This window comes from Cryptotermes secundus, unplaced genomic scaffold, assembly GCF_002891405.2.
Source record: "Cryptotermes secundus unplaced genomic scaffold, Csec_1.0 scaffold407, whole genome shotgun sequence".
Taxonomy (NCBI): domain Eukaryota; kingdom Metazoa; phylum Arthropoda; class Insecta; order Blattodea; family Kalotermitidae; genus Cryptotermes; species Cryptotermes secundus.
In genome coordinates, this window is record NW_019741981.1 from 5552331 (window position 1) to 5565274 (window position 12944).

The 12944-nt window shown below is 37.5% G+C and overlaps 3 protein-coding genes across 4 annotated transcripts in view; 1 reads left to right on the forward strand and 2 right to left on the reverse strand.

Annotated features, from left to right (window-relative positions):
* LOC111872910 (splicing factor U2af 38 kDa subunit) overlaps positions 1–3645 on the reverse strand; it is a 32349-nt gene extending 28704 nt beyond the window's left edge. The window contains exon 1 of one of the 2 annotated variants that reach the window (XM_023867187.2): positions 3496–3645. In XM_023867187.2, the coding sequence (XP_023722955.1) occupies positions 3496–3539 (44 nt within the window). In that variant the 5' untranslated portion in view covers positions 3540–3645. The remainder of the gene's footprint in view (positions 1–3495) is intronic. The other variant, XM_023867188.2, reaches the window with a different exon arrangement.
* A 108-nt stretch (positions 3646–3753) lies between these two features.
* Positions 3754–7048, forward strand: LOC111872911 (COMM domain-containing protein 8-like). Its single transcript, XM_023867190.2, has 4 exons — positions 3754–4101; positions 4354–4515; positions 4633–4785; positions 6390–7048. Exons 1-4 carry the CDS (start codon positions 4030–4032, stop codon positions 6594–6596), a joined length of 594 nt encoding a protein of 197 aa, XP_023722958.1. The 5' UTR covers positions 3754–4029; the 3' UTR covers positions 6597–7048.
* A 3213-nt stretch (positions 7049–10261) lies between these two features.
* Positions 10262–12944, reverse strand: part of LOC111872914 (protein YIPF6) — a 10684-nt gene continuing 8001 nt past the window's right edge. The window contains exon 7 of the mRNA XM_023867195.1: positions 10262–11198. Coding sequence (XP_023722963.1) covers positions 11086–11198 — 113 coding nt within the window. The 3' untranslated portion in view covers positions 10262–11085. The remainder of the gene's footprint in view (positions 11199–12944) is intronic.

Sequence of the window (12944 nt, forward strand, 5' to 3'; positions counted from 1 at the left end):
ATCATAACAACACAACCAACTTCAATTATGAATACTCAAAAGCACTTTTTAGTCTTAATTCTAATTTTAACTTTTAATACTTTAATCACTGACAAAGTTTCAAATCTCCTCACAAACCACATAATCATCAGTTTTTAGAATTTAATATAGATGTTGGTCAACTGCTACAAAAAAAGATGCAAAAACAAATGCATTACAAGCTGAGGACAGCCAATTGGGCCAAAGTATGGAGTTCAAGGCTCTCACATTTTCTCTAGAGAATCAGCTCACAGATGGCAGTAAGGCTGTTAGCCTTACTTGCCAGCCGCCCTTTACTCCCAGGGAAGATTCCTGGTACTCATTTCTGTTAGAAGCTGAGTTGACCCCAAGGTCATAGTGCAGCTGGAAGGATTAGGGCAAAGGAAAGAAACCATCTCATCAGGACATGAACCTGTGACCATCTGGCCTGTAGCACAGTGCCTCAACCAATCACACTACTGTGTGTGTGTATTGACACAAATTTCACATATAACTTATAATGATATGATGTTCCACTGTCAAATGCCAAAAGAAATGTCGTTGCAATGAAACTAGGTTTATTTTTTTCCAGTGGCAACTGAAGTACAAGAAGCTGAATCTAGCGGGGGGAAGCCCCAAAATGGAATATTTTGTGATTTAAGTGAATCATGTTGGTTTAAATCATGATATTCTAGTTGCCAAATTAAATTCACATGGTGGCATTGTGACCTCATGGTTTGGATCATATTTAACACATCACAAGCAAATTTGTTAAAATAAACTATACATGTATCTTTCAGCACTAAAATAAATTAAACATGGTTGTGCCCCAAGCTTCAATTTTCAAGCTGACTTTTTTATACATAAATGACTAGCCAATAACTATCACAGAGAAAAGACCAGTTCTATTTGCAGATGCTACAAACACTTTAGCAGAAAACAAGCAGACCCTCCAGCAAACAATAAAATAGGATTATGAATAATTTGCATTCATGGTTTTATGCAAATGGCCTTAGACTAAGTCCTGAAAACAACAGCAGGATCATTTCATAATAACGAAGAAAGAGATCCATAAAAAACCTCAAGACAAATTTGACAATATAGATATTACTAGTAATTCTGAAACAAAATTCTTAGGCATAAACATTAGTGAATATATGAAATGGTATCCATATGTAAGGTCACTAAGATCTAAACACAGTAAATTTTGTTATATGATAAAATCTCTTGAGGATATAACAAGCCCATACGTTAAGGAATATTTATTTTGCATATTCTCATATCTGAAGTGTGGCTTCATTTACTACAGTGGTGACAAAAAAGTATAAAAGTTAAAAGTAGAGCTATCCCTGTAACAGGCCGTGAAGGCCCATGGGCCTTTGTGAGACATTGGGGGTCCCACATTATCTACACAATCGGCTCAAAGATGGCGGTAAGGCTGTCAGCCTTATGCGCCAGCCGCGCTTTGCTCCCCAGGAAACTTACTTAATTAATTCCTGGTACTCATTTCTGTTAGAGGCTGAGTCAACCCCAGGTTCATAGTGTGGCCAGAAGGATTAGGTCAATTGAAAAAAAATCCAATGACCTCATCTGGACTTGAACCCACGACCTTCCAGCTTGTAGCATAGCGCCCAAATTACAATAACAGGTTATATGAATAATCAATGGTGTGAGAAGATATAAATCATGCATACAACTTTTTAGGGATTTAAATATACTTCCAGTACCTTGCATGTATATCTGAAATAATAAATGTACCACATAAAACCGCGTATTAAAAAAAAAAACTCCGTGATTTTAGTCTGCAAGTCAACTATACTAACTGAGCGACTGCCACTTGTCGGCGAAGTTAGTGCCAACTTTAGCTGATAGAGGGTGTTGCATGGTCAGCGCAACAAATCCCCATGGCCATTAATCTCAGTTTTCTAAATCAGAGCCGCTATTTCCTTGAAATAGCTCCTCAATTATCCTCATGAGGCTGAGTAGACCCCATTCCAGACTCACTACTTCTCAGAAAAAATCTGGTAGCGCCGGGAATCGAACCTGGACCTCTGGATCTGTAGCCAGGAATGATGATCATTGGACACAGAGCATATAAAGTGGAACAAAATGTTGCAATTCATAATCATAGTACATGCCAAATTTGAACCTCCATGCTCAGTTTTGTAAACCAAATTCTTTTAAGATACATGTCATATATATGGGAATTAAATTATATAACAAATTACCAAATAATATTTGGGAGAAAGGCAAAAGAAGGTAATTTGATATGAAGTTGAGATCCTATCTATTACAACATATATTTTACTCTGTAGATTAATGTGTAATATCAATTATCAGAATTCAATACCTGAGTTGAACTGCCATTTATGAATTATATCTGTATTGCATTGCAATATGAAGAAACTTAGAAGAAATATTTACATTACCTTTGGATATGTATATAAGATGTATATCTGATGTCAACTGTTTGACTAAGAAGGATGAATAAAATTTGAACTGAATACACATGATAATGAACTGGAAGGTAAAGCTGTCCCCTTTGCTTAACTAATTCAGCACTACACCATGAAAGTATATGGGGAAGTAGATGTATAGATCCAAACTCTCTTGGCCTTGGCACTAGCTGGAGGTGAGCGGCCTGCTTCACGACCCTGTCAGTTTGTCCCGGGGAATGAGCTGCTGGTACCCATTGGAGAGAATGCTGGGTGAGCCCCAAGTCTGGTCTGGATGATGTGGTAACATAAAGGTAAAGGCCGTGAATGCCCACAGCTGTGGAAAGTCAAGGCTCTCACATTTTCTCTAGACTATCGGCTCGCATATGGCGTAAGGTTATCAGTCTTACGAGCCGGCCGCCTTCACCCCAAAAGAAGATTCCTGGTACTCACTTCTGTTAGAGGCTGAGTCGACCCCAGGGCCATAGTGCAGGTGGAAAGATTAAGTAAACTGAAAAAAAAAATCCACCTCATTGGGACTCGAACCCGCGACCTTCCGGCTTGTAGCATAATGCCTCAACCAACTACGTTACCGAGTGGAGAAAATTCTTGATCCTACTGGGACTTCAACTCCCACTTCTCGGTCTTCCAGCCCGCAGCCAGCCGCTATACCGACTGCCCTATCACGATTCGATGATGCACTGATAATATATTTAAGTCATAAGAATACTGATCTGTTCAAATATGGTTAATTAACACTGTGGAAGTGTTTAGGGTAGGCCTAAAAATTGCAGTCAAAATTATGTTACTGATTATGTAGTTACGCCAGCGTGCGTTGCACTAGACCTACGCCTTCTCTTTTCATTGAAAATATTTCCCCATTCCATTAAAACAATGGTTTTTTCATTGACGTTGGACTTCGGTTTCCAAGTAAAAATGTTGGTAACAAATTTATTAACAAACAACTTTTTCCTCAACCTCCAATTCCAACACACAAACATGGCGTTACCATTCACTTGTACACGCACAAATACATAAATGGTTTTGAAAATATATTACTTACTTGTCTTTTTCAGTACCGAAAATTGAAGCCAAATACTCTGCCATTTTGCTGCAACTGAAATGCTCCAAACAGCAAGAATATTTACGACAACGACGCAGACATAAACAAATATTCACCCAGATTAATACCACAAACACTAACCCCTCCCGCCCCTTGATACTTGTCTCTACAAGATGGACAACACCGCGCAAACCGCGCAACAATATTCGCAAAATAATCTGTGACGATGTGTGTTATCGCTTCCATCTAAACGATCTAAACCGAATACAATCAATGTAACTGGCAGACAGTGGCATCAGTGGCGACCGGTGGCGACTGCTGTAGTTCTAGTTATTGATATTAGTGAAAGGAAATATGTCAATTAAGCTGACGTAATGTTGCTGCAGTGTACTTGGGCCCCTTCTTCAAAATGCCAGCATAAAATCGTAAATTGATTTACAGTGGATTACTGACATTAACACCGACGACAAGGGCGGTGATGAGCAGTGAAAACACCGTAATCAGGTATGCTCGTGTTTTGAATCATAAAGAAGAATGACAATGGAAGGTCAACAATTGCAGTTCCAGAGTATATTACAAAATTCACCAATTAATGCATTTACAGAGGTGAGTAACAAGAATCCAACACCTGGAATATTGATCAGATAGACTGATGTAGCATATCTTCCTCGCAGACAAAATAATTGTGCTGTCTTGTGTATAAAAATTGATGTATGGTTGGATGCATGAATGTAAACAATCTGCTCATAAAGTGTTCTGTGTTATTAACAGAGTTGACTCATAGATTATACTATACTTCATCATTATTGCACTTGTACAAGAATTCTGATAGATTCATGATGTATCTTTCTTTTACAGTGTCTTCATTCTTGCATTAATGATATCTGTGGCAGGAAAAGCAACACATATGAAAACCTTAAGTCAGTAACAGATTGGACCAGTGATGAATACACAGTAGTTACAATTGGTATAAAACAGCTGTTCATAGATGCTGTTGCTAATCAACTGAGCAGAAATGAGGTAGACCTGTATTTGACTTCATAGAGCACAAACATTCTTCATTAAACTTGGTGGAAGGTGTCTGTTTCTTTCACTGTCAACAATATATGCATTCTCATTTTAGAACTGTACTTTCAGGTAATGGATAAAGTTGCGGAACTTGATGCTGATCGCCAGGAGATTATAATAGAGTGCCTTGAAGTCCGGCAAGGTGACATTCAGAATGCCTTATTAGAAGAAAAATGTGCTATCTCTGGTCCCATATTACAAGATTTTGATTGGAGGATAAAGGCAGGTTATTTCATGGTGCTTTTAGTATCATTTCTGCATAGTGTCAGATGATAGGATGATAGATGAACTGGAAAGGATTTGGAAGGAAGCTTAATCAAGGCACTGTTATTTGCCTGGAGGAATGAAGAGAACCACAAAAAACCTCAGCAAGGATAATTGTAGTCCTGGCTGAGATGTAAACAGACCACCTCTCACATAAAAGTCTAGATCATTACCTGCAGACAAACCTGTTCAGTTACCCTGTTTTAATCATCTTGATTCCATTATTCTGCCACCTGTCAGTGTCCTGTAAGTGATGTAAAACAGAATCTGTAGTTTGGCATTAAGGTACATAGCTTTATAATATACATGCATTATATCCTTTCTAGAAAGAAAGGTGCTGATACTAAGGTGTACCAAAGGGCCGCACCATAGCTCAAGCGGTTAGTCGCTGGCTTCCCACCGCAGCAGCCTGGGTTCGATCCTGGGTCTGGTCAAGTGGGATTCATGGTGGACAAAGTGGCGCTGGGGCAGGTTTTCGCAAAGTACTTTGGTTTCCCCTGCCAATCTTCATTCCACCAATTGCTCCACAATCACCCTCACCTATCATCTGAGGCTGGTACAATAGGCCAGAAGTGGCTGCAGTACAAGGGACTTAGTCCTACCCCACTAACAATTAAAAAAAATGTACCAAAGAGGAGGTAGTTACAAAAAACATGATTGCATGATTGGATACTTCACATAATGCACAATCCAGTTTAGAACTGTAAACTCAACATCAGACACTCCACACCAGCTGTTCTGAAGAAAAATTTGCTGTGGCCATATTCAAATTTTAAGTAATTCCATGATTTTAGATTCTTACTTAAATCTTGATTTATCATTAAGTACACAAGTGGCATCTTGCTCTGTTTTGTATCCATTAGGAAATCTCAGTCACTGGACCCAGATGAAAAGGTGGGGACTAGGTCCAGTGATCAAGATTAGCTCTTTCTAATACACCCAGCTGAGTAGGTACTTCCCCACCTTCTCACCTGAGGTCTAATGATTGAGATTAGCTCCTTCTGTTGGCCCAAACTGAGCAGCTGCCTCTCCACCTTTCCACCTGAAGATAGAACCAGTTTCCAAAACATTATGTTCTCTTAGAATATGAGGCAGTGAACAGAATCCAAATCCCACACACTATATGGCTGTGTAGATACCAATAAAATAAACGAGTTCTTGAATTCAGTAATATCAATTGTGGTATAATACTGAAAAATGTACTTTACAACTGTTGACCAAAATGAAAATATTTGTAAAGTTGTGGCAATTAAAATTTCACATTTTGTATGTGGTACTTTTTAACTACAGAATCTGATATTTAAGGTTTATAATGTATAAAATTTGTATTCTGATACTTCTCTGATTTCAGGCAGAACTGTATTAATGTTGTCCCTTTGTTGTTAATATACTGATGCTGAATTAGTACATACATATTAGACAGATTTTTAATGCAATTACCAAGAAATGCTCCAGTCAGGATAATCAATATGCTGGCCAAGATATGTAACACGTTCACAACTGAACAAAACCTGGGATCTGTGAATTTGTTTAATGTGATAAATTGTTTCTCTCTAAAATAGTGGGTTATGGGAAGCAGCAAACTGTCTTCTCTGCGAGAACCACTACTGTTTCTGGATTTCCACCTACGTGAAGGAAAGAACATGATGGCTCAGAAATCAGATATAAAACAGAAGACTGTGAGTTTGGAAATGGATAAGAATGAACTGAATAAAGTGATTGCAGTGCTGGAAAAAGCTCAAGAGTCCATATCTAATTTGCAGGCTTAAGAAATAACACATTCCATGTATTCTTTGTTATTCATTTACTTACACTGTGCATAATTTATATATGAACAGTAGACAAAGCGTATTCATTACAAAAATTATGATTAACTTATAAATTACACATATTTACATGTCTTGAACAATAAACCCTCATTTTAACCTTTCTCAGAACTCTGAACTACAATCAATAAATTACTTTCCTGTCCAACATCAGCATGAATCTAACAATTTTAAGATCGATTATGATAAACTGTGTCCTGGTGGATACCTCAATTAAGCCCAAGGGAAAGTGATCAGTTGATATGTTCATCTCCTGTTTCTTTATGGTTATCATGTTGAACAAAATGATACAAAATGTGGGTATGCCTTGGAATTTGGAAAATTACATTCCAGTCTGATGATGAACTTGGCAAAGAAAATTTTAAAATTTAAGCAATAAATATGACTTTATCAGGTGTCACGTGTTTCATTAAACAAACCATGAAAACAGTTATATGGTGACAGAATGATTAAATTCCATCTGAACCAGGGCTAAGTTCTCTGAATCAGCAAATTCCATGTTACAACAAAAACTGTATTTAGGAATGGGAGCATTACATTTTTTTGTTGTTAACGAGTGTTTGTATGAGAAGTTAAATCTATCAACTATTTTGAGGTTTATTTTTTGCTGTTTCCTAGTATTTTTATTTACTATGAGTTTACTGTTCAGTCATACATTAAAATATGCTGAAGTAAACAGTAACATATCATTTTCTCTTAATTCATTAATTTTTTAAATAAATTAGTTATGAAAAAATATTGTAAAAAGAGGAGACAAAATTAGCAAATATATGTCTATATTCTGTACTCTTGAATAGAAGGAAAAAGACAACAAAACATATACGTACTTTGTACTTTGTAGGGCTCTTCAGGAAAAACAGCTTTACTGTAGTAACATTTTTTATATTCTTCACCTAAATTATGGTTACCTTCATAATGGCATGGCTTTAATACATTAAATTACTCAACAAAATCAAGGGCTCTATTGCACACCACATATCAAACACTTTGGCCACAGTTCCCTCCCAGATGCAGGTAACTGCCCTGAAAAATGTATTCATTTTGCACTGCTAGTTTGCACTGCTCAGCATGGTTTTGGATTCACAAATCAGAAATTTAGAATTTAAATCACCCCCACAGCCAAGTCTTATAAACATAATGAACACTGGAAGGGCCTAGGTCTCTGAAATGTATACATTAGCCCATTAAAACATGATACCATCTCCCAAAATGGGGGGGGAGGGGGATGAAACAAGTTCCAACTTAGTCATGAAAGTGTAATGCCTTACAAAGTTTCTTAATCAGTTAGGTGGTTTATTTCTAGAACAGTATCTCTCTTGCACTGAGGTAGTCTGCCAATATTTAAATGTTGCAGCAGCCATTTAATTGTATAAATTTTGCGTTCTTTATTTTGCCAATTTTTATTATAAAATTATGAAACAAATACTGTATGAGAGACCATTATCAGAGTTTAAAATTACATAATTTCACTTATACATCTCTCATATAAAAAACTTATTTTTTAAAAGCATTCAGTAATTTTAACGTTATCTGGAATGACTACACCACTGACACATATCTGAGTGGGGAATAAAGTCATCACTTTGTAACTGCACCATGCAGGAACCTCAACAATGTTGTTGATTTACATACTTAATTATAATGTACTACAAGTAAACGAACTGTATTACTGTTAACAAAAGATGATACACAACTGACCCCAGCATCAGCAGGCCCCAAGGATGACATCTGGTCTTTCTGAGGGACAAGCAAGCTGCAGGTCACTGGAAAACCCAGAACAGAGCAGGAAGTATCCCGCTGCGTTTTCTGGGAATTTCAATGCTTAACTTTGGTGGTACAAGTCTTTGAAAATTTGAGACTTGACAGATACGAGTCGCAATAATTTTCGAAGGGGCATACTGAGCGATCGTTAGTGTACCTTCCTTTATTTAAGAGCTGTCAGAAGGACCGTGTTATATTTAGGCCCAAATTTAAATGGATCTTGCTAGGGATTGGCTGAATGTAAATGAGAGAAACACCCAAATTTTAGGTTCAGCCAATCAGCAAAATTTCAGAGGAGAGGAAACCAGGCGTTCCTGGAACCGTCAAGACTTCTGCCTCTCCGGAGGAGTCAGTTGTCTTAGTGAGTAACAGGAGTAACCTCCCGGACGTTAAATCGGTGTTTGCCGAGTCTGGTACACAAATTCAAAAGTGCTACAGCCTTGTAATATGTAATTCTAGTTCACATCTACAATAAAGAGCAACAGTGTTGGTGAAGTGTGTGTTTTAAGTGTTCTCTATCTCGTGTGAGCAAGGCCAGAAGTCGCCCTGAGGCAGAATCTCGTCCTGCTGTCTGAGCAGCCGAAACCCCAAACATCTGCCTATCCACATCCCCCCCCCTTGTTTTCCCCATTCCAAATTCGTGGATTTCACCCAAGTCCACTAGCGCCCATACAAATTCAAATTCAGAGTAATCCCACACCCTACCCTGAACCAGACGACAACAAGGAAGCAGCGGATGAAAGTGGAGACCAACGTAAGGGCACTAAGAGGACAGTTAAAAGTGGCGCCCAACAAAGGGGCCTGACAGAACACAAAGTGGCAAGTTATAAGGGCCGACCAACTTGTGGGGCTAGAAGCCTCACTGAGTGGGTCAGTTATAAGTGGTGCCAAACATGTAGGCGAATGTGACGGCGAGTTATAACTTATGTATACCAAATTTGCAAACTTCTGTTATACAATTCTGACACAGAAACAGAACCTTGCAATCCAAGACAGTGGTCAGACAAATCACATAACGCAACACAAATTAATATACCAGATCTTTCAAAAACATTACTACTCCTTCACTGGCACATATTGTATAATACTTTATGACTCATATTTCCATGTGTTAACGAGTCTTGCTCCCTGTCAAACACAGTGTGGTAAAATTTGAAGTGATGGAGCACAGAACTATCTTATGGACTTCATGATATTGATTGGTTTGAAGCACACAAGTGCTGGCTGGCATGGATCTTGCTTTAAAGCTACAGCAACAATGTGAGATTGATGGGTAGTGAGGCACATTCATCCTTGGTGTGGTGGTCTCTGAGGGTCTGCTGACAGCCCTCTTCAGTTCTGAGACATTTCAGAATCAAATTCTCTGCAAGTTTCAACTGAAAGTCTATCCTGGAAATACTTCCTCCAAGTCTTTTGTAAATTAAATAGAAACCAAGAGAACAGATGTCAATCAAATGGCAAAATGTGCTTCTGATAGGTTTAGGCCCTTCCTTCCATCTGAGAGTTATAATAACAAATTGGTATATTGATAAATGTAAATAATGAAATTACATACATAACCAGGCTTTACTGCACATAATTCAAATGATGTTATGCCAAATCTGGGAGGCTATGTACCTTCCATGATAAACTTCCCTTTCACGTCATTAAGACTTGTTCACTGACATGTCACACACACACACACCTAAACTTAGCACTCAGGTGATCTGGCATAGATTTCAGTTTATACAGTCTTTTTTAATCCCAGGTGGCTTAATCATAACTATCATTGTCAACAAAATGAAGAAACTTGAGTAGCATGTGAAATCTTCTCAGTAAACAATTAAAAAACTTTGGCATTTCCTGTAATCTGTCCTCAGAAAATAGCTTTTGTAACAAAAACAATGCCGGGACCTTAATTATTTCACTGCCTGTTTGAATAATACCAATGTTCAATTCTGAAATCTTAATTATCGATTAGGCATGTTTTCTAAAACCTGTTTGCTTCTCTGCTTATTACCTAAACAATTAACCATTTTAACAATTAACAATTTAAAATATTCCACTGAATTACTGGCATCTTATAAATTAGAATTTAGGTCAGGTCTGCCTCTAAATGGAAAATGTGGAGACTCAGTGTTGAATTTTATCCCTGTATCATGCTTCATGGCACTGTCATTACTGACATTTTCATCATCAGTCCTGACACCACGTTTGCCAGTTGATCAAATTGTCACATTCATGCCACTATAAGAAATATTGCTACATTCGTTACCTTACAATAACAGCCCGTATAATACTTCTTTACTCACTCATATTCTTTTGCTCAGCCTCACCAGAATGTTGATTACCAAAGAGACACATTCAGGACATCTTTCAATCTCTAAGCACCTCCTTATAACACTACAGCTAACTGGAAGGCCCACAACAGTTTGGCCCACGACATGTCAACACATCATAGGCCTATTCACTTGACTGATTAAAATGAGAGTTTAATGAAAAATATGGAATGACTGTATGTTAAATATATATAAATTCCAAACAGTGGTAAGTGTGCTTTGGAAGTGTGCAGTGGGAAATATTGAAAGGGACTTATATTGTACTTAGTTCACTTCTCAGTAATATACATTCTTTCAGTTTGACACGAGCATACCATCCAGTTGAACACAGCCTAGTCGGATCTATTTGGTGATCAGGAATGTGATATCACCAACCATGAAATAACGAAATAGAAGAGAAATATTGGATACACTGCCAAGGTTTTCCTACCAGCAGGCTGACTGTCTCCAAGGAACACCATTGAGGAAAAAAAAAAAGAATTGATTAAACACCGAAGAATTTGTACATTTGCACATTCCACTTTTCATTCTTAGTTAGAAGCTGACTTAAATCCACGACACAGAGTTTGTTTGTGCAGCTGATACTCGAAATTGTTCAGCTAACTCTTGTGGACTGCGAAAATTCATAATTATGTACACAGAACCCCATCACTAGACCCCTTCCACACTTCCACTCTCTGTTTTACAGTTCAATATTATTCTCCCATATATGCCCAAGTTCTCTTTTCTCTTCACATCTGCCAACCAAAATTTTGCATGCATTCCTCAATTATCTGATGACTGCTATATAACCAACTCAATCCATTATTTATTTAATCACAGTGTCAGGCGAAGAATACTGTGTAATAATATTATTTAATTTTTTCCAATCCTTCACACATCATCTTTCTTAAGTCCAAAAATCTTCCTTCTCAGCACTTTGTTCTAAAATACTGCCTATGTTCATCCTGCAGAATGAGATACTATGTTTTATTTTTATATATAAAAAGATAACAGTAAACTTATCCTACTGTACATATAAAAATTAATGTAATAGTGAATGACAACTCTGAAATTATGCGATTTGGGTTACCACAGTAAAGACCTAGCAGTCCATTCTGTTGAGTATTGAGAATACTTTTATGTGGATATGTGAAGTGCAGTACATTACAGAAATAAAACAGTTTACAACTGACTATCTGTGCATGTTATTGAGAATATTTTTATGTGGATATGTGAAGTGTATGTAAGATTCGAGGTTTTCATAGTAGTGACTATGAAGAATGCCGTCTTCTGGGATGTGGCACCATGTACTCATAGATATTGTATCAGCCAATGTTTCAGAGGAACGTATCGCCTCCATCTTTAAGGTATAAGAAATCTGCGAGCGAGGAACTAGCCACCTGCTCACGCTGGTTCTTCGCTCGCGGATTTCTTATACCTTGAAGATGGAGGTGATACGTTCCTCTGAAACGTCAGTTGATACAATATCTACATGGCGCCACATCCCAGAAAACACCATTCTTCATGTGAAGTGTAGTACACTACAGAAAGAAACTGTGCATGTTACTTATGAGAGATTGCATCAAATGCCAGCCTTCATGTATCATTTGGTAACATGTAGGACTGGGAAAGAATATGGGAGAAAAATGGGGAACTTAACACTTTGAAAGCTTATATAACAAATTATATGAGACTGTTGGATTTTCAACAGGTGTTACACTAGTATTATATAAACATTCATTCATCTAGTGGTCTCGCTCTCTCCCCACCTCCATCTCTACGTGGCTGGTGTGTGATTATAACTGCTTTCTGTAATGCAAGAAGTAGTGTATGTCTACTGCTGTTGTTTCACTGCTTTACATTCCACATCTATGTCTGGATATAATGAAAATAATGAAAAATGTTTCCCAAGTGGTTTAAGCTCAAGTTCAGATGCCTGGAAAGAAATTTAATGTCAATGCAGTTTATTCAAGACATAATACTATTTTCGAACTGTTACGAATTAAAATTCCATAAATGTAACCAAAACATTAAGGTGAGTGAAATTCAGTAGTAAGTCTGGAACTCTTTTATACACCTCACTTCTCTGCAATCAGCATGGGAGTAATATGCTAAATTTTCCAAGTGTTTGAAAACATAGTTTTGAATGGAAAGCACAGAAATATATAGCCTCATATACAGCTGTAATTATGTTTTACTGTCATCCATCCAAATATGCTCAAGGCTTGAT